Source organism: Pleurodeles waltl, chromosome 5 (genome assembly GCF_031143425.1).
Source record: "Pleurodeles waltl isolate 20211129_DDA chromosome 5, aPleWal1.hap1.20221129, whole genome shotgun sequence".
Lineage (NCBI taxonomy): Eukaryota > Metazoa > Chordata > Amphibia > Caudata > Salamandridae > Pleurodeles > Pleurodeles waltl.
This window is the reverse complement of record NC_090444.1, coordinates 119,951,611-119,977,842: the sequence shown is the minus strand read 5'-3', so window position 1 is coordinate 119,977,842 and position 26,232 is coordinate 119,951,611. Positions and strand designations below refer to the sequence as shown.

General features: G+C 45.3%; 1 protein-coding gene across 1 annotated transcript in view; it reads left to right on the top strand.

The window, feature by feature from the left end:
* The window catches only part of LOC138295455 (serine/threonine-protein kinase pdik1l-like), a 119,730-nt gene extending 95,118 nt beyond the window's left edge, over positions 1 to 24,612 (top strand). Inside the window, exons 3-4 of the mRNA XM_069233773.1 lie at positions 4,824 to 5,054; positions 24,002 to 24,612. Of these exons, the coding sequence (XP_069089874.1) occupies positions 4,824 to 5,047 (224 nt within the window). The 3' untranslated portion in view covers positions 5,048 to 5,054; positions 24,002 to 24,612. The remainder of the gene's footprint in view (positions 1 to 4,823; positions 5,055 to 24,001) is intronic.
* The last annotated feature ends 1,620 nt before the right edge of the window (positions 24,613 to 26,232 follow it).

Genomic DNA, 26,232 nt, shown 5'->3' with positions numbered 1-26,232 from the left:
CAGCGTTTTCTTCAGTTGTTTGGAGAAGGCACCTGCATGCGTTGCTCCCTTTTTCTACCCTAGCTGGGGGTCACAAACAATGTTAAGGTCCCTGATGAGGATTATTTTCCCCTCTGGCCACCCCTGCCAATTTGTCCAGAAAACTAAAAAGGGAGGGCTCTTGGGTGGTGGTAGGTGTGTTTACTGTGGCTGAAGCGACAGGTCATCCTTCTTAGTGACCCCACCAATATATTGTATCTGCCATCCCTGTCTGCTGTAGTGTCTGAGATCAACAGGGGTGAATTGCAACTCCCTGTTTGGTAGTGGCCGATGAGTGTAGGTTGTGGGGTATGTGGCATGTTTGAATTTCCCCTTATCCTTCCATAGCAGATGAGTCTCCTGGAGGCAAAATATGTCTGGGTTAGAGACCTTGAGGGTCCTTCAATTGGCATACATTTATTCAGTTAGTTGAGGCCATGCATGTTAAGTGACAATATCTGAAGAGTAGTCTTACTTGAAAGAAGGTCGTATGTTTGAGAGGCTTATCCACAGTGATAGGGTTGTGGTCATATGGACACTGATTTCCTCCCTTAAACCAAAAAAACAAAGGTAAAACAACAAAAAACAAACCTGAACATAAGATGGGGAGGAGAGGTTGCCCCCTCACGCTGAATTGGTGGTTGAGGCAGAGCATATCCCAATGAAAACTCAGGTGTGAGCAGGGAGACTCCCCTCCTTGGCACGGCCCACCACCTCCAGACCAGACCTAGTATGTTTGGGCAAGGCTACTCTGCCAGCGAGGTATACTTGCACTTTCGCGAGATGGCAGCTAATTGGAGAAAATAAAACATCCCCCTCTAAAAGTAGGCTGGCCATGCTAAAATGAATAAATGAAAAACAGAGCATGTAGCTGGGTAAAAGGGCGCAGGCCTTAGCTAAAATACATGTGCCCAAGCAAGGCTCTAAAATTACCCCTTGACACCCTCCCCATTGTCTAAACAAGAGTACAGAGCTCAAAGTCTAAAAATAACAGCACTCTTAACTAGAACACTAAAAGCATACAAAAAATGTACATAAAAAGAGATAAAATGTTGAAGTTGACCAGCAAGGCATGCCAATAGGCCAAATTTTAAAAGGACAATTTATAAATTGGAGCCAAAAATGCCAAAGATCTAATTAAGCAATACTCGTGGTCCTGCAAGAAACCTCTGATGTTAAAAATGTTGATTGAAGCGAGGAAGGACCCCACTTCGGCAGGCGATAAGGTGACAACTCGTTAGATGAAAGATCCATGAAGCACAGATGAGCAGAAGCCCTCCAGCTGTAGAGGCAGCATTCCATGCAATAACAGATGTAAAAGGAGCCATGACATCCACAAGTAGTGGCTTATAGGATGCCTTACATAGCAACCGCAGTCTCGGTGGGCATATCTGTGAATTAACCCTTCTCTGGAACATTAACAGATCCTTGTCCAAAGAAGGCACAGGCTACACAGCAAGATACACCACACCTTTGGTGCACGTTTGAAGAAGGACCACAAGCATTGGAAAATTGGCTGCACACAAGTGAGAATCTGTCTGAATGACAGTGACCAATTCAGTTCCTCCATCAGTGAAGCTCTGAAATACTGCATCATGCAATCACAACAGGTGGGAGCTCCATCACGCCACTTTGTTGAGATGGGACAGCCATTGCAAATCAAAAATAGCTACAGCAGGATACCGCTAATTAATGCCAGAGTTATTGGGAAACCACCAGACAGTCTGGAAAGTGCTAAGGAATCCAGAACCAACAGCCTAAAACAAAAAGTGCACAATCCCCACGTTATTAGATGCATTAAAGATCCTTCTTCCTAATTCTCCAAAATGTTTGGGAAAGTTGGTATTTAATAGGGACTATCTCTGCAGATGACCTTGCTACTTGGAGGTCATTGGTCTCTCTGGCTGATGTCAGAGCCACATGTTTTTGAAACCGAAGAGCCTTCAGTCTGCTCAGCTTGTCAAAATGTACATTTGAAGTAGATGCAAGGCCACAATTCTGCTATTTTTATCTCTTGTGTAGGGGGAAATAACACATTGCTGCAGCAAGTTACAATTTGGGAAACCAAACTCACTAAGGCGATTCAAGGCTTCATACCACAGCAGCCTTTATCACTCGGCATCAAATTACTTCCATTTGAAAGTATTTGAAAAACTGGGCGAATAAAAGAAACAGGAGTGCATTTCAAATAGCAAGCCAAGTTTCCTGTGGCTGCATTGCATGTGCTGTGCAAGGACACCCGTTTACAAATCATAGAATGACTAACTGAAGTCTTGCATTTGCTTTCTCTAAGAAAGAGCTCTATCCGCAGACAACAAAAGCATCAAATGTTCCCCTGCCTCGGCGATTGGCTGGTCAAAGCTCCTTCTAACCAAGATGCACGGACGTCTACAACGCTGTTCTTTAGGAGTGAAAGACGTACAACTGATTTGACTAGAGTAGTGCAGACCTAATTTAACCTTTGTAAACAATTAGTTTTTAAGCATATCCTTGGCACTTGGGTGATAGGATTATCATCACAACCTCTCAGAACGACACACATCTGGTTTACTTTGAGGGAGTACTAAGGTATTTTGACTGCAGGTGCCGGTGATTTGTGCAAAACAAAGTTGAAAAAAGGTAATAAAAGATTATCAAATTGAGAACATGGCACAAACTGTCACATGCAGGTTGCACATCCAGTTCTAGTGAGACTTTAGCAGGATCTGTGCTTGGTGCCGAGATCTGTATGACGCCTGGAGGTTGGACCTTCCAGTGTTGCTACGAATTTTGTCCACTAATGCAGTTGTGTATTTGTTTGCATGTGCATGCCTCTAAGTTACACCCTTTTTATGTTGTTTAAAATGTGCGAAACCAACTCGGCAGTGCAAAAACTTTTCAGCATTTGTGTAGTGGCATGACTGATACCATATGGACAAGACTATATAATGCTAATTGCATGGTTGAGGGCGGAGAATGGCATCATGACTCACTTGAGGCTTCACCTCTCTTGGATGATGGTATCTCCCCACACTCAACAGTGATAATGGATAACGTATTACACTATGAACACCAGTACCTATATATATTTACATTATATTTCCCAGATAATATCCTGCAAATCAGGATTGTCTCACTGAAATATAAACCTTCATATTAGGAATTCAAAGTCGAACTGTAGGCCCCACTTCTCACCTATAAATCATCAATGCTAGAAGGGGTGTTTTGTGCATTTGTCTCGATCTTTCACTCCATCTCCAATTGAAACCAGCATTGCCAACGCCAAAAGGTCTCGCCTTTGGGACCTATGGAGTTTGGCAATGTTTTTAAGCCATGATGTGCTGCATCTTTAATGCACTGCAGCATGAATACAGAAGTTAAGAAAAAAAACTTTTAACGTGACCCTGAAAAGCAGGTCGGGGGGGGGAAGGTCAGAATTAAGACGGGTCGGGTGTGGAAACAACTGGGAGGCACAAGTGTGGGGCACAAGCAACATGAGGTGCAGGGGTGGTGCAAAGGACACAAAGGGCAAAGTGAAACTTCGGGGGTGGAGGGGGCAAACTGGCACAAGTAACATGGAGCTGATTGGGAGAAGCTAGTTAAGAAGCAAGCAAACGAGTGACCGAGCCAGCCAATGGTGAGCAGTAGGTGGGCTCTAGGCCACTACAAGCTAACAATACGTCTTGCACCAGATATTGCTCTCTAGTAGGCAAGACCTAAACAAAAAAAAAAATCTACCAAACGGATGACTGCTGTTAATGTCCTTTGTTTATTCCTACCCTGTTCAGTCTGAGATGGAGGAAGCAATGGAATTGTATCAAACGTTTCATCGAGGTCTGTCTGTGAGCTGCAAATCCGTGGGAACCCAAACGTTTAGAGTGGTGTGCCCATTCTCGCGGGAGTTGAGGTCTGGTCTCCCTTACACTGCTCCACACCTGCATTTGCATGCAGTCACAAAATTACTCCTCCCTCATAAATGTTAACGCGCTAGGAGGTTTTGCAGCCTTCTGAGAATGTACATGGTGTGAGGGGCACCCGTCTCATCATAAAATGAAACCCAGGTTGCGCACCAGTCGGTGTGCAAATTGCAACTTTGGCTTGATACATCGTATCTTAACCCCCTTAAGAGCCTGGGCAGGGACATTTCGTACAAGAAAACTAGAAATCTGTCTGTGACTTGCGCAGTGTGCAACACTGCAATAAAGTGCTTGTTACAAGCAGTGTTTTCACAGGATGGCGAATTAAGTAGGTTGAAAAGTGCAGGTGCCAATGTTATAAAACACCTACTATGGGCACTATAACTGATATTCTCTTAATTTCTTTTGCATGGGCCGTATTATTAGATCTTTGTTCTGTAACAAGCCCGTGAGAGGATAATGTTGATTAATTTTATGTGTATATTGTAGATTTTAATATTGCTTTCTAAGTTCTGTACTGTATGCGGAGTGTAATACTTTTATGACTTTTAGATGTAATAAGGTGATTATACTATTACTAAAAAGAATTGCTTTATTTAACAAAATCGCCATAGTCTCACAAGGGTGTTGTGTGTGTGTGTGTGTGTGTGTGGTCTTTTTTTGTTTTTTGTTGACACAATCACTATTTAAAAGAGCGCAATTTGCCAGTTTTGGAAGCTCCATAATCCCAAGATCCGCTAGACTGAAAGAGAGACTAGCACAGCGACTTTTCTTCTGTGGAGTGATCTCCTATACTCAACACCACTATGAGTAAAAAGCCTCTCACTAATGGACTTTCAATGTCCCCATCGTTTAGATTTTTTTATTTTATCGTATTTCTACCCATCTTCATTTTATTTTTTTTCTTAGGGATATATGTCTGCCGTGGGCAGAATATTGTTCCGATTGGGGAGGCGTTATTGGAAAACCCAAAAATGGAGCTGAACATCCCTCTGAAAAATAAGAAGTTTGTCCCCGAAGATGTAATTGACTTAATCCGTAATATGTTGGCGTACAACCCAAAGGAGCGGCTAGATGCTTTCGAGCTGGAAATCCGTATTAATCAAGTAACATATGGAGGGGAAGGTGACTAAAATCAAGGTATTAAACAAAGTCCTATTTTCTGGTACTTTCTTACATTTGTGTTGTACATACTAAAGCATTTTTATTTTTATTCTGCCAAGGTACATTTTTACTTCTGTTTAAAAAATATCGTTTTGCATTAATAATCTTTGTTCAAAGAAAATCTCTAAAACGTCACATTTAAATTGAGCTGAGAGGTTTATTGGAAACTTTACCATTTTCTGAGTAAACAGCCCAGTATTATTGGGTTTACATCTCCTATTTTCCTTCCTCCATAAATTATATATCAGACTTCTTGAAAGTAATTCCGAGAAGGCATGCTGTCTGGTCTTGCAGACGTTTGCTATTTTTATGAGTAACTTGTCAACCTGGTCCTGGTTTAAAGGTAAGTTTAGTGTGTTGAGGGGAGACCCACCATCTTCCAAGTGATCTTTCATGCAGCTCGGTTCTCTAACTGCTCATTAGCCCTACGGTAACTTGTCATGGCATAGCACTGCAACAATACCAGTCCTGACATACTGTTCTGCGTCCTAGAATCTTAAATAATTTTACTGCTTCACTCAACCTCTGTAGCCAACAACTGTTGAGTGAGTCATTAATCCTCCATATTTGAATTTGGTTTTAAAAAAGTGCCATCTCTTTTCTTAATGTACCTTTCATCTGGGAGAACGAAGGGTGTAACTGATGCCCACAAGTTGTGTGGGCTGTCTGCCTGCCTCATTCTCTTTCTGGCTGTGACCACTGCAGAAATGGGTCTAAATTAACAAAGTACAGTGGGCATCAGAATGAGACATACTGGAGGAAATGAGCACTGAAAAAGAGATTAGGGAAATCCGCCTCCCAACCTTCCTCCATTGCTCTTCGACTCAAAAGTAGAGCCCACCACAGAGGTAGGTCCAAAGAGAAGAGTAAGGGGCAGCAATAAACTACAGAACAACTAGATACCACCAAAGACCAATGTCAAAATCATGGATGCTGCTATATAAACAAGGATCAAAGTCAATACATCAGCACCATGAACAATCTCCATCAGAGTGGTCAAAATAGATGTCAGAGGCACTATATCGGTTGACGTCAAAAGGCGCTAGATTGCGATTGGCCCGATATAAGTATGCCAAATACACTGCACACCTTTGATAACTTAATTGTGAGAAATACACAGATCGCCTTGACCACATCACCGCCTATGTTGAAGAAACAAAAAAAATTAGTGCATCACTCACATTACATTACTGTCATTTTGCTTTCTACTGTACATAATATCTTCTCCAACATTCCTTTCCCAGAAAGAGAAGTGACTTCACTCCTCTTGGCCGATTTCTGGCTACATTTTCCTTGGACCTGGCACCTTTACTATGCTGTCACGTTAGTTATGATCCCATTTGAGTTCCCATTGCATACTCCTTTTAGACTGCTAGACCTCTCACCGCCTACTAAGTCTTCAAATCAACATCTAATTCACCATTAAGAATGTGGAGACACTCTTCCCCACAGAGATCGCAAAGGAGTACACCTATTTCATCTAGAAGATCCCTTTTATCTCTTGGTACTAAACCTTGTACATAGTTTCCTTCTTCTAATTTTCAGGTGGACTTATTTTACACCGCTCTCCAGCACGATCTCCACCAAGATTCTCTCCAGTGAGTGACAATCACATTTCATGTGCTACTGGCAAGGGGGACAGCGAAGTTAAACATTCACTTAGAGACCCTAAAACTGTCTGTTATTTTGGAGACCCTTGAGCCTACATTAGCTCAAACGTTGCTACCTTTGTCTCAGGCCTCCGAGTTTCTCAGACCTGATCCCAAACCAGACTATATCATTGTTTCTTTTGTGAGGCAAACACTCGTCTGCTCCAGAATGAACTGCTCCTCGCGAAAGGGAAAGTAAAAGACCATGCACTAGGGGAAAACATGTGGCACAGCGTCGGCTCAGCTCAAAAATGTAAGTGCAGCAGCCTTCTAGGGGAGATTCCACCAGGATATCTCGGATGGAATTAAGGGCCAGATGTAGAAAGCATGTTGCATGGTGCAAACAGCGAATTTTGCTGTTTGCGCTATGCAAAACGCACATTGTGATGCTCATTCCCATTTTGCGAGTCGGTAACCTGGTTACCAACTCGCAGAATGGGATTGCGACCCGCAAATAGGAAGGGGTGTTCCCCTTCCTATTTGTGATTCGCATCGCGATGTAGAATTGCTTTGTGACCGCAGTCGCAAAGCAATTCGCAGTTAGCACCCATTTCAAATGGGTGCTAACCCATTTGCAAAAGGGAAGGGGTCCCCATGGGACCCCTTCCCCCTTTGTGAATGGCTCTGAAAAAATGAAACTGTTTCATTTTTTCGTGTGTATTGCAACTCATTTTCCTTTAAGGAAAACGGGCTGCTATTCAAAACAAAAAAAACTGCTTTATTAAAAAGCAGTCACAGACATGGTTGTCTGCTGTCTCCAGCAGGCCACCATCCCTGTGAGTGCTGTGAATCGGAATGGAGTCGCAAATTGCGACCCACCTCATTAATGTTAATGAGGTGGGTCTTTGCAACCCCCTTCCGATTCACAGATGGTGTCAGGGACACCATCCTGCATCTGGGTTTGCGAATTGCAAATTGCGAGTCGCTAAGTTGCAAACTCGGACATACCTACATCTGGCCCTAAATCCTTTATGGCAGACTTGCCAAAACACAAACTAGGATCTGTGGTCTACAGTCAGGTCATCAGCACTTTTGTGAACTCTAAAGAACGCTTCACCACAGTGAAGCTTTGTTGTTGAGAATATCCTCCCTAACACCTGATGCACCGCTCAAAATCGCCAACCTTCTTTTCTCAGCTACAGTTCTCGTTGGGCAATATACATAAGAAAACATGATTTGTAAGAAGAACGAAGCAGAGACCTGAAGCTAGTTTGATTTCGAAAAAACAAATTATTTTTTCAGACAATATACTTTTTTTTCCCATCTGGTATAGACTTCTAGCTGCAGATTCCTTACCTTTTTGAATTCTCTCACCAGGTGTCCGGCTAGATCCGTAAGATTTTTCTTTGTGAGCAAATACCCCTGCGCGCTGGTAGGTGGATCCGATCGTCTCTGCCAGAAATTATGTTGCGGTTCCTGTATAGGTGCCACCCGGGCATGCCAACATCACTTCTTTTCTTTCCGTGCAAGCCAGGGCTGATCCGAGACAGAGCTACCCCTCAGTCATTTTTTGACTGGTCTTTTTCAGCTTTTTGGCACATTCTTTAGAAATTACTCCTGGTGTGCCGAGGATGTCTCCCCCCCCATAAGACAGGATTTAAGCCCTGCAGATCCTGTCACCAAGCGATGTCAGTGACGGATCCACTCCTCGTCTGCTTGTGGTGGCTGGAACGCAACCACGACCCAAAATCGTGCTTCGAGTGCTGGGCTATGCATCCGAAGGCTTTGATGGAATGGTCCCTGAAACTGATGGGGGCCAGCACGCAACTCCGTGCAGTTTGGTCTCAGTCGAGCGAAAGGTCCTGGGACTGGTTGCAAAGTCAGAAGTAGTTGTTGTCCCCCTCAAAGTCCTCGGGGCAAATTGGTAAGTTGAGGCACAAGAGAGTAAGAAGTTGAATCGCTCTTCGACTTCTCCTCCTCCGTCAGCCTACGCGATGGAGCATAGTCATTCTAGGCTTTGTTCTTCAGAGCCTGGGCTGACTCCATGCCACTCTAAGTTTCCTGGAGCTGGAGCGACCCCCTGTCCAATTGAAAGAATTTTGAGGCCTGCATTTTTTTAATTTTTTTCCGGCAGTGTGACCCTGCCGGAGTGTCTTTGAGCCTTGTTGGTTCAGACGGGGCCCCATGTAGTTCCACGCCGGCAGCTTCAGCCTTGGCACCGATGGGCTCCAAGTGATATAGTCCAGGATCTGAACCGAATAAGTCGTACCACCTCGACCTTCCCCAGCAACAGTCCTGAGTCTCTGAGGACTGTCATCCCCATTGTGAAACCTAACTCTAGACATGGAACCAGATGGGGGTCGCCCGACTCCGACACAGGCAGATTTGCCTCCCCGAATGGATCCTGAGCCCTCTTCTGCCTCTGGGAAGAATGGGAGGGCTCGCTAGACCGTTTAGAATGCCAGCCACATGAAGAGGAAATGGACTGGCTTGAGGACTTGGGTGAAGCCAGTGGACTAAACACATCTTCAGATACTGGTATGCTTTCTCCCCCTACCATGGTTACGAAGGAGGGAGACTCTCACCACTCGGTGGTGAGAAGGGAGGCTAAGCTCCTGGATCTTCTGCTACCCGCTGTGGCAGTCAAGACATCTCTTGACAGAGGTGCTGCAACTGAGAGCTTTCACCTCTGAAATCCTGCTCCGGTTCAATGATGCCCTCACGTATGTCCTCCTGGGTACCTGGTCCAAACCCAGCACAATGGTTCCTGTGAATTGGGTGATTGCCCACCATCATCGCCCTGCACCTGGTAGCCCAAGTTTCCTGAGGCAACACCCCACCCCAGAGAGCTTTGTGGTCCAAGCCTCTACCTCCCATGGCGCAGGATGCACTGGATTCATTTGGGAAGGTGTTTTCTTCTGGCAGGTTTGCGCTGCGGTCTGTGAACACCATAGCATTTTGAGCCATTATCCTCACACGCTGTGGGACATGGTTGCACAGATGCTGCCAGAGGTCCTGGAGGAGGCCCGGGCTGTGCTTTCAGGCTGTTGCCGATGAGATACACAGCAAAGTTTACAATCAGTTGCGGAGTGGACACGACCGACTTGGTAGGCTGAGTGGTCTCAACGACTGTGGCCCGAGGTGCTACGCATGTCTGAGGATGTCTGGATTTTTGGGGGATGTCCAAGCTTCCCTGATGGACACGCCCTTGAATGGCATTGATCTCTTTAGAGACCAGGCAGATTTGGTGCTTGAGCGCTTCAAGAATTCTTGTGCTACGGCCAGGTTCTTGGGCCTCGCAGCAGCCCCCTCTCCCCCGAATCTGCTTTTCGCGGCTACCTAAGGGGTTTGCAACCGTGCCAATTCCTCTCCAGCCGACATGCTGGCCAGCCTCTGCGGGGATGAGAGCACGGAACCCACCAACCTTGTGGGTCAGGTGGCCAGCGGTCTGATCAGTATTAGCCCCCAAAACACACAGCAGCCTCTAAACCCTCCTAGTCTGCCTCTCTACCACCGCAGACATTCAGTTGGTGGCAGGATTTGCTGTCACCTTCCCCACTGGCAGTCCATTACTTTGGACAGGTGAATTTTGTAGGTCATTCCAAGGGGTTACTCCCTTCACTTCGAGACTACCCCTCCATCCATGCCACCATCTTTCGACCAGATGACCGAGGGTACATCTGTCCCTTCTCTGTGAGGAAGTTGTGTTTCTCTTGGCCAAGGGGCCATAGAGAGGGTTCTGGTGCCAGAAGTAGGCTGTGGTTGCTACTCGCTCTAGTTTTTGTCCCAAAAAAGAGCAAGCATCTTCACCCTGTTCTGGACCTACAAGCGCTCAATCTCTTCCTCAAGAAGTTCAAAATGATAAGGTTGGCTCAGGCCTTGTCTGCCCTGGGCCCAGGAGGCTGGATGGTAGTGGTGGACTTGCAGGACTCTTATTTTCATATCCCGTCATACCCAAGGGTGACTGCAGGTTATACAGTGAGTGTAATCACTCTTCTCCCCGCTGAAGGGAGTCGTAGGTTCTGCCTGGCTAGGGCCTCGCTTCAGCCAACCAGAATGTGCCGCCTCCAACCGGTGCAAAGTAAGGTTGACCATCTCCAGATGGGTTGTTCTCTGCATTAAGATCTGCTACACAGCTGCCAAAAATGCAGCCTCCTGAGGACTTGAAAACTTTCCACCAGAGCTAAAGCTGCAAACACTGCATTAGCATACCAAGTTCTGATCCTGGACATCTCTCATGCAGCGACGTGAGCATCTCTGCACATGTTTACCGGACACTACTGCCTGTACAGTACAGTCCATATGAATGGGCACTTTGCCCTTTCAGTCCTGCAGGACTTTGTAGTTTGAAATTGGTTCGCAGACCCACCTCAAAGGATGGTATTGCTTGGGTATTTATTCAAAGGTACGGAATCTGCAGCTAGAAGTCTCAATCAGATGGACAAGTTACTTACTTTCAGTAACGCCTTATGTGATAAAAACTATATCTAGCTACATATTCCTTACCCATCCTCCCTGCTCTGCAAACGGATTTCTCAGGGCAGGGTCTTCCCTTTCAGAGCCCTAGTTTTGACATACAAGTGGTTAATGTTCTTCATGGCTCTGCACTTCTGGCATGTAAAGTAGTGTAAAGAAACGGACGTCTGCGTGCCTGGGTGGCGCCTATATAAGAACTGTAATGTCATTTCCAGTGTGGATGATGCCGAAGACTGACACAGAGCCGAACAACGCCACCTACTGGTTCGCAGGGGTACTGCTCACAATTTTTTTTTCCCGATCCAGTCTGACGTCTGGAGAATTCAAAGGTAAGGAATCTGCAGCTACATATAGTCTCTACCAGATAAGGTGTTACTGAAGGTTTTTCTAAATAGGCAACCTTGCCAAATGTCTGGAGACTCATGAAAAACATGATTTTAGAGTGGTCTCTTCCTTTGGGAGCACAGTGCTGACATGACCAGATACAGTTTCCATCATTAGCACCAGTTTGAGCGAAGCCTCCTTTCTCCCAGACCAAGTCCTGGAAAAACACCAGTTAAGCAAGAAAGCCATGGAGTAGAATCTTTTAATGATCTAGCGTCTCACTGGCAAGCCCAGCAGGGTTGTGAGCACTTTTCTGTGCATGCACTGATCACCATAGCTCAAGTTTTTGGGCCCTCCAGAAATTCCTCCCCTTTAGTGTGGAGTAGAACACGTTCTTCCCAGCATTGAGAGCCTCCCAAAAAAACAGAATTATTGTTTGTGGTGGGATTACTACCCTCCTCAGGTTATAATTTCAAGCATTGTCAGGGTAAACCCTCAAAGTTATTAAGCTTAAGTTAACTTATCCCCTTGGTGTGTAAAGTATTTCTGTAGTACCAGAACAGTAATAAGGTTACATTTCAAACAAATTCAGAAAATATTTTTTATTAAAGAAAATGACACCAAAACATGAAAAACACAATAAGAGCAATAGGTGATTTTTTAAGTTAACCACAGGGGTGGGGGAGGGGAGTGTTACTCCAACTGGTGGCAGTACCTAGGCTCGATTTAAGGCTGACCACAATGGATCATGTCGTATACAGGAACCAGGTTTGACCCAGTCCGAGGTTTTACTTTGGGACTTTGTCTCAAAAGGAAGTCCAAAATCTTCCCTGGTGGTGAAACAGAATGCTGTAAATGAGGAGGGATCCATGAGGACTGATAGCCATTGGACAATGTCCTGGTGAAACTTGTTCTTTCACGGTAAAGCTCTGAGCTGGAGAAGTTTGAATTTCGCGCCCACGAAAGGTCCCTCGCCAACTGGCTTCTTTTGGCATCTGTTCCCTGTGGAGATTTCTTCATTCACCCTTAGTCACTTTTTTGAAGCTTGGATTCCTTCAACAGTGCAACGCTGCAGGCTGTATCTGAAGAGGGCTCCACAAGGCAACATAGTCTCGCCATGTTCCCACTAACGAGAATTTGCCATTGGGGGGAAAAAGCTCTGTGGCAGAAACCTGAATCTTCAGCCCAGTGCCAGTGTACCTTGATCGGATCGACTTGACAGGTTTGTACTAGTCCTTGGGATGTTTTTGGAGCCAAAAAGGTTCCAAGTGGTAGGAGAAGTCCAGCCAGACACAGCAAAGGGGTTCCAGAATCTCAGGAGCAGCACTTTGAAAAGGGAGAGGGTGGGAGGTCAAGGCTCACTCCAGCAGAGGCCACCAGCAAAGTTCAGGGCAATTCCAGTTGTAACTGGTCAGCTGGGAATCTCAGAAAAAGCTGCTTGTTACCTCACTGTAGCCACACAGGAAGATAAGCTTATGAGTCCCTGGAGTCCAGTGCATTGTCCTGGGTACAGGGGGAGTATGTCCAGTCCTTTAGCGCTCCTCTCAGACAGGTTCAGTCTACTTCTGATCTACCTCTGGTAGGATATTATTTTGCGAAGGGGATTGGAGTTGTCACATTTATGCCTGGCACCAGCTCATGGGTGGGAGTGACTCCTGGCTCCTCCCTAATATATGGGCTAACAGATCCCAGGGGTTATCTTACCCACTTTTGCAGCATTTCCTGTGTTCCCTGCTGCAAACAATTCTCCAGTTTTGCTCTCTGTTGAAATTCAAGATGGCGAAACCCTTTTCCACATCCTTGAGGTGTGGCCAAGGAAATTAAGTTGTCCTTCCTCTTGTTACTGTAAACTAGATCCAGGGGCAACTCCCCTCCCACTAGTATTGGTGCCTTCCGGGGGCAGCAAAAGGGGCCTGAACAGGTGTAATTTGACATCTGTATGTGACCGGTGATGCCCCGTTGATGTAAATTAAGTTCCTGGGCATCCTGCCAGAGGAACCAAAACACCTCAACACACCCAGGCCTTTGTTTCTGCTCTGGAAGCCACGTTCTCACCTCATTCATGCTGTAGCACTCCGGGGGCTGCAGCTGGATGCTTGTGCAAATTCGTTTCCTGATAGTTCAGTCAGGAAAAAGGGAACTTTTGAAAAGTTCATTTTCTTTATTATTTATTATAAATCAGACTTCCCTACTGAATTGGGGTTTTACTAAAAAATTACAAAGTTTTTATTTACTAGCCGATGATAGCATTATTACATAGTGCATCCCAGTGTTTCTCCATGTAACAGTTCAGCCTTGCTACAGTGAAAATCCTATCTGCTTGATACTGTAATGACATGCTATAATATTAACATATGCCCTGCTTTTAAATGCCATGCGTGTCCTGCCTTATGGGCAATGAGGCCTACTTGTGGGTGACTAAATTTCCAAAAGTAAGGCTTAGACCTGTCAAAAGGGCTTATTTGACCAGTCGAATTGCAGTTGGAAATTGCTCCAGTCAAGCCATGTTTGCAATTCCACTATAGTGAATGGCACCATATGTATTACAGTCCATTGGCATTTAACATCAGGCCTTGTGCATACCATATACTGGGGGCTTACAGGTAAGTTAGATATGTCAATTAGGGTAATGCCAATTCAGTCCTGTTGAAACTTGGAGCACTGGCACTTTACTACTGGTTAGCAGAGGTAAGCTACAGCCAGCAAAAACAGATAGGACACCTAGTTACCCCTCAAAAAATGGTAATTTTCTATATCCAACACTGGTGTAATGTCAAATGGTTTCCAATGGGGACAGTGGATTCCAGATTGCTGAGCATTGTCCAAAAAGTACTATCAACATTCCTGTTGTACAGCTGTTGAATGCCTTCCAATCTTTGAAAGCTGCGGAGCCCTTTTGACACGAATTGAAAAAGGACCTCCCCTTCCTGGGAAAGAAGGCAGGTGGAGACTAGATTCTTCAAGGGGAAAACAAGGCCACTCCCCTACAATTAAAGGAGGCCAAGTGATCCCACTGAAATCTTGCTGTTGAAAGTGGCTTTTACACAATAAGGTACTCTTCACCATCTGATGGGGTCTATTCCATGACATTGGGGTTAATTGCTTTAGAACAGTGACTGGACCCAGTTAATCAAATCAGACTTGTGCTCTTTCAGTGGTGAAGATGTGCTGTGCTCTCCAGCTAACGCAGCTTCCTCCACACCTTTGGCACAGCTGGCAACCCCGAAACCTTCACAAGAGGTAGGCTTCTCTCCATAAGAGCAGTTAAGCTGAACCGTCCCCTAGTATGGAAGCTAGGATAACTACCACTACACCCACGTGAGGAAAAAGGAGGAGGGTGTTAGGGTATTTGATCTCTGCTACTTCCTCAACTTGTAGAACTTAAGGGTCTGAATAGGGTCCTGGTTCTGACCGCTGTACACAGCAATTATTGTGTTCATTGGATCTTCAAGATAGCTAATTTCATATGCCTGTCCTGGGAGCACTGAGGTACCTCCAATTCAGTAGGAACCCCGCTAGTAAATAATGTTGTTCTATGTTGGCGCTCAACCAAGACTGAGGCCCTTCTGGAGGAGTTTTTGCATCAACAGCGCTGCTGCCTAAACCTATGTCTTCCTTGAGCAGTGTCCATTATAACACTGAATTTGGAGAGACTATGCAAACTGTGGTTCTAGGTGAACAACCCAAAATCCACTTTGCTCTCCTGTATGGAGATTAAGGTCAAAGGGACTCTGTATTGGTTTGGAAGCTTCTAGGACTACAAATGTACCCCATGCGCAGCACCACATGTGTACCCTCAAAATGTCAGTGGAAGACAGGCATCTCTTACAAGAAGAGCAGTAAACTTGTCCTGTCCACCAAACCTGGGCTACAACTTTGGAATAGTGACACGTATCCTGCTAAGCCTATGACTACCAGTGGTTAGACTGGAGTCATAGAAGACTTTCTTGTAGCAGTAGCTGTTGCCAGAACGATAGTCTAGCTTCTCATCACACTTTTATCAGCAGACTGTGTTGCTTTTTTCAGATTTTAGTCAGACAGGCTTTGTTTTACTGAATATCCTGTTAAGAGTCTTATGAAGTTTCAGTTTTTGGATGGATTGATTAATGTACTTTGTAGTGCTAGATATGTATGCTTTTTCCTCTCCATAATAAGGGTCCGAAGCAGAGGGGGCGAGGCAAGCCGTTCAAGATATTGGACGTACTTCTTTGAGCTGTCAGGCTGCCTGAGAACCAACAACCATCCAGCAGTAATCCTATAATCCACTGGTTCCCAACCTGTGATCCGGGGGACCCCTACTTAAGCCTTCTCATGATCCCACAGAAATGTTGTCCTGTAAACCGCTCTCCCTCCTAACTATAGAATTGAAAATTCTCAGCAAATTCCTGGCACATAGATTACTTGCTGCTGAACCTGGTGCATGTAGATCAGTGTGGGTTTGTACCAGGTCGCAGCACATCCCTTAATATTAGATGTCTCTACCAAGCGATGGATGCCTACAGTGCCGGATGCCTCTCCCTAGACCTTCAGCAAGTGTTTGAGTCACTGAACTGGGCTTATATGTTTGAGATACTGCATTCATATAATATACTCCCTACATTTATCCGATGGGTTAAATTATTATACACACAACTTACAGCAAGAGCAAAGACGGGCCCACATGTTTCTAGTGAATATACAATTGGTAGGGGTACGAGGCAGGGATGTCCCCTGTCTTCGTTATTATTTGTTCTGGCCATGGAATCACTGGTGCACAAGATTCGCCTAGAGGCGACCACCTGATGTATCCATACAGACCCACAGTCTCATGCAATCTCATTGTATGAGGAAGACATGCTTATCTAGGTCTGTGACCTGCATATGAACCTATCACCAATCATACAGTCGTCCTTTGGCACCCTCTCCTGCCTTAACATTAATTATTCTAAATCTTGTGCATTTTCATTTGGTGATACCCTCCAACAGGAGGCAGTTCACCAGGGAGCTCAGACGTTTTCCGTCACCAGGAGCACCTTCAGATACCTGGGAATTCATATCTACAGGACCCCACCTGACCTCCTGGATGGGAATTTGCCTAAAGCCATTGCGCCACTGTGGGCACAAGTAAGGTTTGGATTACTTTGCCTATCTCAATATCTGGTTGCCTAGCTCTTTCCCAAAAGGTTATGTTAACAAAAAAAAAAATTGTTGTCAATTTGCCGATCTATATACCATGTAAAGTGTTTAATATTTTAGATTCGCTCCTGCTTGATCTGATCTGGGGAACTGGGAAACGCCATGTCAGCCTATGTAAGGTGCAGCTGCCGTCAGACGGTGGGGGACCTAGTGCTCCTGATTTTTATGCTTACTGTCTATCAGCCCAGCTGCAGTGGCTTTCCCCTTGGCATGCGGGGATTCACCTGAAAGAGATAGATTATACTCTAGCTGTGCTGGAGTCAGGCTGTCGCATTCCTTATTGCTGCCCGGGGCGCCCTCCCCTGCTCCTTCGCATTGCACCATTATATTGGAAAGCACCACTTCATGCTACTCATGAAGTCACTCTGTATTCCCTAAACATTCCATTGCGTGGCATACCTACTCTGTTGCGCGGGCTCACTCATACAAAGTTGTTACCCTGGATCTCTTCGCAGATGCAGTGCTATTGCCCCATATGGATTTAGGACTTGCCTGGTACTTTGCTTGGAACACATTCCCACATCACACACTATTTGCACGTACTGGTCCCCAACGGGCTTGGAACCTGGCACACATTCACTGGTTCAGGTAGTTTATCAAATGGTGTAAGGATGTCATTTAGTCACATGGCTTTATAGAGGGGATACAGATACACCTGCAACTTTCACTTACTTTTTTGAAAACCCAAAGGGAAACAGATCTAAACCGAGTCCTTCTGATGGATACAACTACCTGTGGATTCCTCACCTTATGAATTCTCCCAATGCGCCAGCATTCGACAGAAAATCGTCTTCCCAGCTCTCCACATCGACGAGGACGTCGCAATTGCACGGCTCCACATGACTCCGTCTGAGGTCACCATGCCAATAAGAGGTCCTTGCCGGCGTGCCGACATCAGTTCCCTTTTTTCCGTGCCTTCGACGCTAATGGTTTTCTCCAAACTCTTGCTACTTTTGAAGGTGTTCCATCTTGTTTCTGATTACAATCTTGTTTCTGATTACAATCTTGTTTCTGGTTACAATGTCTCCTCCTAGGAAGTCGGGGTTTAAGCCTTGTCAAGAGTGCAGGGGTCGCATGTCGGTTACCGACCCTCATGATGATTGCCTTTGGTGTTTAAGCTCCGAGCATGACGTAGAGGAGTGTGTATCCTGCCAGAGCATGAATCCAAAGGCTCTGAAGGAGAGAGAAGCCAAACTCTTTTTGTCTAAGGCGAAGAAAGGACATAAGAGCCATCATAGATTGTCTTCTCACACTTCATCTAAGAAGCGACGTCGTCATGACTGTTGCCGTCGTTCGGCTTGGAGCCGTTCAAGGTCCAGGTCTCCATCTAGATGGCAGCGTGTGACGTGGGAGGTTAGTCCTAGTGTGATTCCACAGCCTCAAAGCCCTCCGGCTTCTCCGGCGCCGTCTGTCTTCGAGGTGGTCGCGCCTCCAGAGAGTCCTCGCTTTTCACCTGCGGCACAGGATTCGGATGCGCAACCGGCGCAAGTGCTGCATGGAGACCAGCGGTTTCCTGCCTTCCCGGCTCCGGGAGCGGATCCGGCGGCATTTTTTAATGCTATGTTTAGTATGTTTATTGCTATGGCCCCTGCTGGTGAACCGGCTGGTCCCACAGGTCCTTTGGCATTTACGCTGGGCTCCCTGGCTCCTTACAAGGCGGTGCCGTTTATGCCCCATTTATCTGGCTGAGGGTGCCGGTTCGGCGCCAATGACGTCACCTCAAAGACCTGCAGCGCCGATGACATCACCTTATCAGTCGACGCCGATGACGGAGCCTCAGGTGAACTCTGCGCTGATGGGATCCGCTCCGGTGCTGGATGGCTCCGGATTAGACCGTAGTCAGCCTTCTTCTCCTGGTCCGCATCTTTCAGTCTTGAAACTGGTGTCATTCTAAGTCGATGCCAAGGTTAGAGGCCAGGCTGAGGTCGCGCAGAAAAGCTTTAAGACTTTTGGAGGAGCAGGAGTACCAAAGGCAGCTGCTGGAGGAAGGAGAGATTGTGGAGCCCTGGGGGAATATCAAGGACTTGACTCAGCAAGTGGGCTAGACACTCCCCCCGGAATGGGACCTTTCTTCTCCAGGGGAGTTTACGGAGAAGGTGGCCTCTTTCCATACTGTGGTCAGGAAGGCGGAACATTTTTGGGATCTTCCGTTGCCTGCTGCAGAGGTCAAAACTAATATTCTAACTGAGGTCCTGCATCCCTCTTCGGCTTCAGCAGAACCATTGCTTCCGTTTAATGGTGCTCTTGCGGAGCCTATCTTAGAGGTTTGGAGGAAGCCTGTGTCGTCCCCAGCTGTCAAGAGATCTGTGGCAGGGAGGTATAGGGTGCCTCCTGGAGATCTGGGATTTTTGTCAAAACATCCTACCCCAGAGAGTCTAGTTGTTCAAGCCTCATGTTCCACAGGGTCTGCACCAGGCTCCTTCCCTGTGATTCCGTCGGACAGGGAGTCCAAGAGGATGGAGCATTTGACGAAGAAGACTTTTTCTTCCTGTAGTATGGCCCTCAAAGTAGCAAACTCTACCTGTGTATTAAGTAGATATGTGCACGCCCTGATGGATACAGCTAAGGCTATGTTTCCAGACCTGCCGCAGAGGTGCAAGGACAATTTGTAGAACTCCTGTCAGGTTCTCAGGCTGTGGCTAAACAGATTATCCAGTCTGGTCTGCATTCTACAGATTTGGTGGCCAGGGTGATGGGTACCTCAGTCGCTACCAGGAGGCATGCATAGTTGAGGTCCTCTGGCTTTTCTTCAGATGTCCAGTCTACGCTCTTGGACTTGCATTTTGATGGGGAAAAGCTTTTTGGTGCTTAAGCTGACTCTGCCTTAGAGCGCTTTAAGGACAGTAGGGGCACAGCAAAGTCTTTGGGTCTGCAGGCTTCCACTACTACCCCTTTCAGGTCCTTTCTGAGGTTCAGGGGATTTGGGTGTGGAGCTGTTTACCGTGGGAGACCTCAGTCCACAGTCTAACAGCCTGCCAGCCTCCCATATTGGTCCTTTAGATGGCGGGGGAAGGTTCGAACAAGAGGGGCCACCCAGCAGCACCCTGCATCATCCTCTTCCTCTGGAGGACAACAAGGGAAGCAGCCCTAGTTTTCTGCCCATTTTCAGCCATACTTCTCCTGTAGGGGGAAGATTGTCTTTTTCTCCGCAAGTGGGAGTTAATCACATCAGACTCATGGGTTATGAACATTGTGAGGAAAGTATATGCTCTTCCTTTTCAGGAGTTTCACCCTCCCATCCCTCGTTTTGTTCCGAAGACCATCTCCTGTTGCAGGAGGTTCAAATCCTGTTATCAAAAGGTGCAGTGGAGTTGGTTCCAGAGCAGGAAAGGGGTCAAGGTTGTTATTCAAGATATTTCCTGATTCCCAAGAAGGATGGTTGATTGAGACCAATCCTGGACCTGAGGATTTTGAATTGGTTCCTCAAACAGGAGAAATTCAACATGCTGACTTTGGCGCAGGTGCTTCTGGCGTTGAACAAAGAGGATTGGATGGGGTCTGTCGACTTGCAGGATGCTTACTTTCTTATCCCTTTACTCAAGTCGCACAGGAAGTATCTCCGGTTTGTGGTGGGGTCGCAACACTACCAGTTTGTGGTCCTTCCATTTGGTCTTACTTCAGCACCTCGAGTCTTCACGAAGGTGATGGCGGTGGTTGCAGCAAGTCTCGGAAGGAAGGGAATATCGATATTCCCTTACCTGGATGATTGGTTGATCAAAGCCAAGTCTCTGGAGCTTGTGCTCCATCGCTTGCAAATGACAGCTCAGTTGTTGTTCAGTCTGGGGTTTTCGATAAACGTGCCCAAGTCTCACCCGGAGCCCTCGCAGCGCCTCCTGTTCATAGGGGCAGTACTGGATACAGCATTGAATCAAGCCTATCCTCCGCCTCAGCGGATTCAGGACATCCAGGTGTTGATTCCAATGTTTCAAAATGGAACGGTTATTCCAGTCCTCAAGGTCCTACGCCTCCTCGGTATGTTCACTTCTTGCATTCTGTTGGTCACTCTTGCACGTTGGCACATGAGGGCTCTCCAATGGTGCCTTCACAAGCAGTGGTTTTAACACAAAGGGCGATCTCAAGGAGTCGATATTAATCTCAAGAGACGGTGCAGTGGATCTACGATGGTGGGCTGTGGACGGCAACCTTTCTCAAGGAAGGCCTTTTTCACGGCCTTCTCCGGTGGCCACGGTCATGACGGATGCTTCCACTCTAGGGTGGGGAGCTCATCTGGAGGACCTGGAGATCAAGGGTCATTGGTCTCCAGTGGAACATGCTTTTCATATCAATCTGCTAGAATTGCAGGCGTTATGTCTGGCTTTCAAGGCCTTCCTCCTGTCCCTTCGCAGTCCGTCAGTTCAGGTCCTGACGGGCAACACTAACGAGATGTGATATATAAACAATAAACAAGCAGGGAGGAGTGGGGTAATACCTTCTCTGCAGAGAGGCTCTGCGACTCTGGTCCTGGCTTCAGGACCATCGGATTTGGTTGGTAGCGAATAATCTGGTCGCAGTGCTCAACGTATGTGCGGACACTCTGTCGACATTTCTCGGCCGATCACGAGTGGCGTCTCCATCCGATCTGGTCATTCACATCTTTCAGATGTGGGGTTCTCCAAGGATAGATCTGTTTGCCACTCGGGAGAACACACACTGCCCTTTGTTCTGCAGCCTCCAGTATCCAGTGCAAGGAGCTTTGGGTGACGTGTTTCAGATCTCTTGGTGTGACCAGTAGCTTGGCGCGTTTTCCCCTCCCCCCCATACCCCTGATTCCTCGGGTTCTGAGGAAGATTCGCCAAGATCAGGCTCAGGTCATTTTAATAGCTCCAGATTGGCCAAGAAGGGTGTGGTACACGGACCTTCTCCAACTCTCACTGTGCCCTCTCAGGGCAGATCTCCTCTCGAAGGGGCAGGTTCTACACCCCCACCTCCAGAGCCTGCACCTTCATGCCTGGAGATTGAACGGGGCAATCTGAGTTCTTTTTCTCCCCCCACCAGAGGTAGTGGATGTTATTTTATGGACCAGGTGACACTCCGCTAAGACTGTTTATGCCGGCAGGTGGGCAAAATTCGTGGCTTGGTGTGGAGAGAAACAAATTGATCCTTTGAGGGCCCATCTGTCTGATGTTCTGTTGTTTGTATTAGCTTTAGCACAGAAGGTTTGTGCAGTTGCTACTGTTAAAGGCTATTTGACGGCACTGTCAGCCTTTCTTTGCCTTCCGGATCAACCCTCCTTGTTTAAATCACCTATTGTAATTCGGTTCTTAAAGGGTTTAACTAATAAATTTCCTCTCACTCCTTTTCTTATGCCTCAGTGGGATCGGAATCTGGTTTTAACTTTTTTTAATAGGTTCACCGTTTGAACCCATGCATATTTGCCCATTAAGATTTTTAGTTCTTAAGATGTTTTTTCTGATAGCTATAATGTCGGCTAGGCGTGTCGGTGAGCTTCAGGCTCTTAGTGTTAAACCTCCCTTTACTTTATTCCTTCCTGATAAAGTGGTGCTGAAAACCAGGATGGCTTTCCTACCTAAAGTTGTCACCCCTTTTCAAATGGGATAGACCATTACCCTTCCATCTTTCTACCCTCCTCCTCACCCCTCGAAGGAGGAAGAGAGGCTCAATCATTTGGACCCCAGAAGGGCTCTCTGTTTTTATATTGAGGACAAAAGACTTTTGCTTGGAAGACCAACTTTTCGTTGGATATGTAGGAAAGAGGAAGGGCAGAGCGGTCCATAAAAGAACGATATCCAGGTGGGTCATTCTTTTGTATCAAGATTTGTTACTCGTTGGCAAAGAAGGCTCCCCCTGAGGGTGTTGGAGCCCATTCGACCAGGGCTAAGTCTGCCACTTCGGCCCTGGCTAGAGGGGTTCCGATGGTGGATATTTGCAAGGCAGCAACTTGGGCGTCCCTTTGCAAAGTATTATTGCTTGGACTCGGAGGTTAGGAGGGGTGGCCATTTTGCACGATCTGTATTGCAGGATTTCTTGGTGTAACCAGTCAGGCACCCTACTGGGACACAGCAGACCCCTATTTATTAGGACTCCACCCTAGACCCAAGAAACCCACCATGGAAAAGCAGTTTCTTTGATTTAGCTCTTACTGTTGAAGCGTCAGATTACACTGGAAATCCTTGACTACTCCACTGATATCCACTTGGAGAGTTGAAGTGTGGAAATGGGGATCTGTGGAGAGTGTTGCATTGCATAGGGAGGAATACAGTCTAATAGCCATGGCCTGGGACACACTATTAGAACAATTTCGAGCACTTGGGAGTGACCGTGATTTATACTGCTTAAGCGAAGGGAAGATGATTTAACTTTTGAATGTTGCTTGGATTCATGTGTTGTCCGCCTTTCGCAAATTTAGACAGTGCAAGTAGACTTTGTGATAAATTCTACTCTAGTTACCTATCCCTTATATATTCGGTACTGCTACTCATAGGTACTCCTTTACTCATTGGCAGTGCCAGGTTCATCCACAGGTAGGGTAGGGGGTACTTTCAATTCATGGAAATGTCTATCCTGAAATTATTGTATTCATAGTTAATATGGGACCATTACTGAATAATCTCATGTATTGTCCTGTAGTGATTTCTGTGGAACGCATGATGTCTTTTCCACTTAAATATTGAAGTGGATGGTTGTGTCCAGAATTGCATATATAACTATAGTATTGTAAAATATCTGTTCGTGTTATAACAAAATTAATAAAATACATTTAAAAAAGAAAAAAGGATCCGAATCCGCTTTTGCAGATATATGGTAGTTAAAAATATATATATATATATATATATATATATATATATATATATATATATATATATATATATATATATATAATGACCACCTGTTAACTGTTTTCTGGATATTAAGGCCCAGTCCAAATTCTTACAATTCATTTTGAAAAGTACATTAGCTTAAATCTTTATGGTGTCCGTTTGTTACCTACTCCTCTCCTTCACTACATGCTATCAAATCGTTTCAGGAGTCTTGGGAAGGGGAGTACTTGATGGAGTAAATACCTTAAATTCTGTGGCGATTCTAGATAGTCAGAATTCTACTCGTCCCCCATTAGCCAGATAATCCACCCTTTTTGACCAGATAATTTAGCCCGCAAGCTCGCTCTGCATAGAAGCAGACAGCAAAGTGACTGAGGTGTGGAAGCTGGTGGGTGTATGGGGTAGTGATAAAGATTTGAGTGTAGGTGGGATGCCACTTAGACGTCTAGGTTGGTCATTTAAAAAAATTGGTCGTCTGACATAATAGAGATGAACATCCAGAGAGGTCATGTAGAATGGAAACTAACTAGTAGGAGTGAGACAGTGGGTGAGTAATTGAATGTATTTCTTTCTTCCACAGGTGGATCACTGTTGGGGGAAAATCTCACCTCCTAATTAGGATCAGTATTCAAAATAAAATCTCCCTGAGTGACATTGACCAGAAATGGAAACAGATTTTGTGGATCTGATTTTCCCCTATCCATCCTACTTGGTGTTGTAAATTGTTAATAATTTTCTATATTTATTTAGAGCGCAATAAAGTGTATTTTGTAGTTGTTTTGTTTTTTAAATATGCAAATGTTTGGGAATATGATCCGGCTGGCATTTGTATGAACAATTCACAAAGGGAAAAATATCTTTTGGGGGTCTCCTGGGTACCATTTTCAAGACTCAAAATGTAATTTGTAACTTATTATATATTATGACCTTTTTTTATAGGCATTATTTTTATGGTGCAGAGTTGGTGATTATCTTGTGATCCCTATCCCCGAATTGGCATTTTCTGTCTGCAACCACCTCAAAGGGTGTCTGTTTTTTTTATTTTTTATTATTTGTAATAATGGGAAATTCTTTTTGTCTATTGTCACTGGTGGAGTAACAAATCCTGCTTCTACAGTACTTGTCATTGTTCAGAAATGTATGAGATTTTATATTTTGATTGCAATGACTGTTGTGCTTCTTTTGCAAACTGTCAACACAAAAACGAATAATTAAAAAAAAATATATGGTTTCAGATATCTAAAGCAACCCTCAACTCTTACTAGCAATAGGAACAAATTGTTAAACTGCAACCATACACCCAGTACGATAAGGGTAGATTTAAGACAGAAAAGGAAGAAAATGAACTCCATGAAAGAGTAACAGTCATTATTTTTTTTTTTTACCAGTGATCAGTAAGGCACTGGAAGGGCCACAAGTAGTTTACACTAGTTTATCAGAATGGAGATCATGGACATCAGGATATATTCGGAATATGTTATTGAGCAGATTTTAAGGAGGTAGACTTTTTGGAGATACAGGTCTATTCTGTCTGATGGTGTTCTGTCAATACTGACTGAGAGCCTGAGTAAAAGGTTGGCTGACAGTCATTCCTCCCCCATGGCCGGAGCTATCATTCCATCAAGCTGACTGTTAACTGCCTACCATGTTTAGGGTTTTGATGGACTGACATCTATCTTCCATGGGGGTAGGAAGGACCATTGGCAGTTTTTTCAGTCTTCCTTTGGTGTTTACCCAGCCTCCCACAGTTGGTGTGGTAGACAATTGTCTGCCATCACAGTGGTATGAAGATATCGTCCCAGCTGAGCACAGCAATGGTGGACTGTGTTTACGACAGTGGACTAGTCTGTCAAAGTTTGGCAGACATGTATATCAAAGCACACCTGTTCAAACTGATTTTCATCACCCTTACCTGCAGGTCTCAAGAGGCTCCTGAAACAAGATTGTTAAAGCTGATCAAAATGAAGAACTCTTGCATCAAAGGAGGACTCAGTCATGAGAGGTCTTCACAATCTTTATTCAGCTTTACTGCAACAGTCGGTGTCAGATAATCTGCCTTAGTTTCCAACTACTCAGCTTTTATACCTTTGCAGCCCCATAAAGGGCAAAGTAAACGAATAATTAAAGCACAAACATTATCAAGAATCACACATATCCTTGACAGGATACAGCTGCACCAGGGAGGTTTGCACAATTTGACAGTTACTACTGCCTATAGTATATCATGTCCCCTTTTAACTTTACGTTCCAGCTGGGGAGGCAGATAGAACAAAAGCAGTTCTTGCTCTATATCTGGAACATTCTGCTGTTAAAACATTTCCTTATTAGCGATTCAAGCAGTACTTGGTGAAAACCGCTGCACCTGGCTGATCTAGTAAACCTGTTTTTCTCTTTGAAATAAAATGGAACACAAGAGACCGGAAAATATGCTATATAATTTATCAGTTCTCCCTTTGAATGTCCTTCTAGATGGGCAGTCACTTAAATTGTTGCAGCTTTCACATAATTTCATGCTGATCTGGTTTGAGGTACCATTTCACTTACATTTATGTGAGGTAATGCATGTATAAGAATACATACTGTTTTCAATATTGCTAAACTGAATAGTCCTTTCATCAATGAACCCCAGAAACCAAATAATGACTAAATTGTCCCAAAGTTCTATCTGCCAAGTTATGAACTTCTGTTCCAATGTGACGTAATTTCCCTATTGCTCCATAAACATTGGCAGCATTATCAGGGATATACGTATAACACTGTATAATTTTGCAGACGCCTCCCTTTTTTGCTAAATTCATATCAAGGGCCACA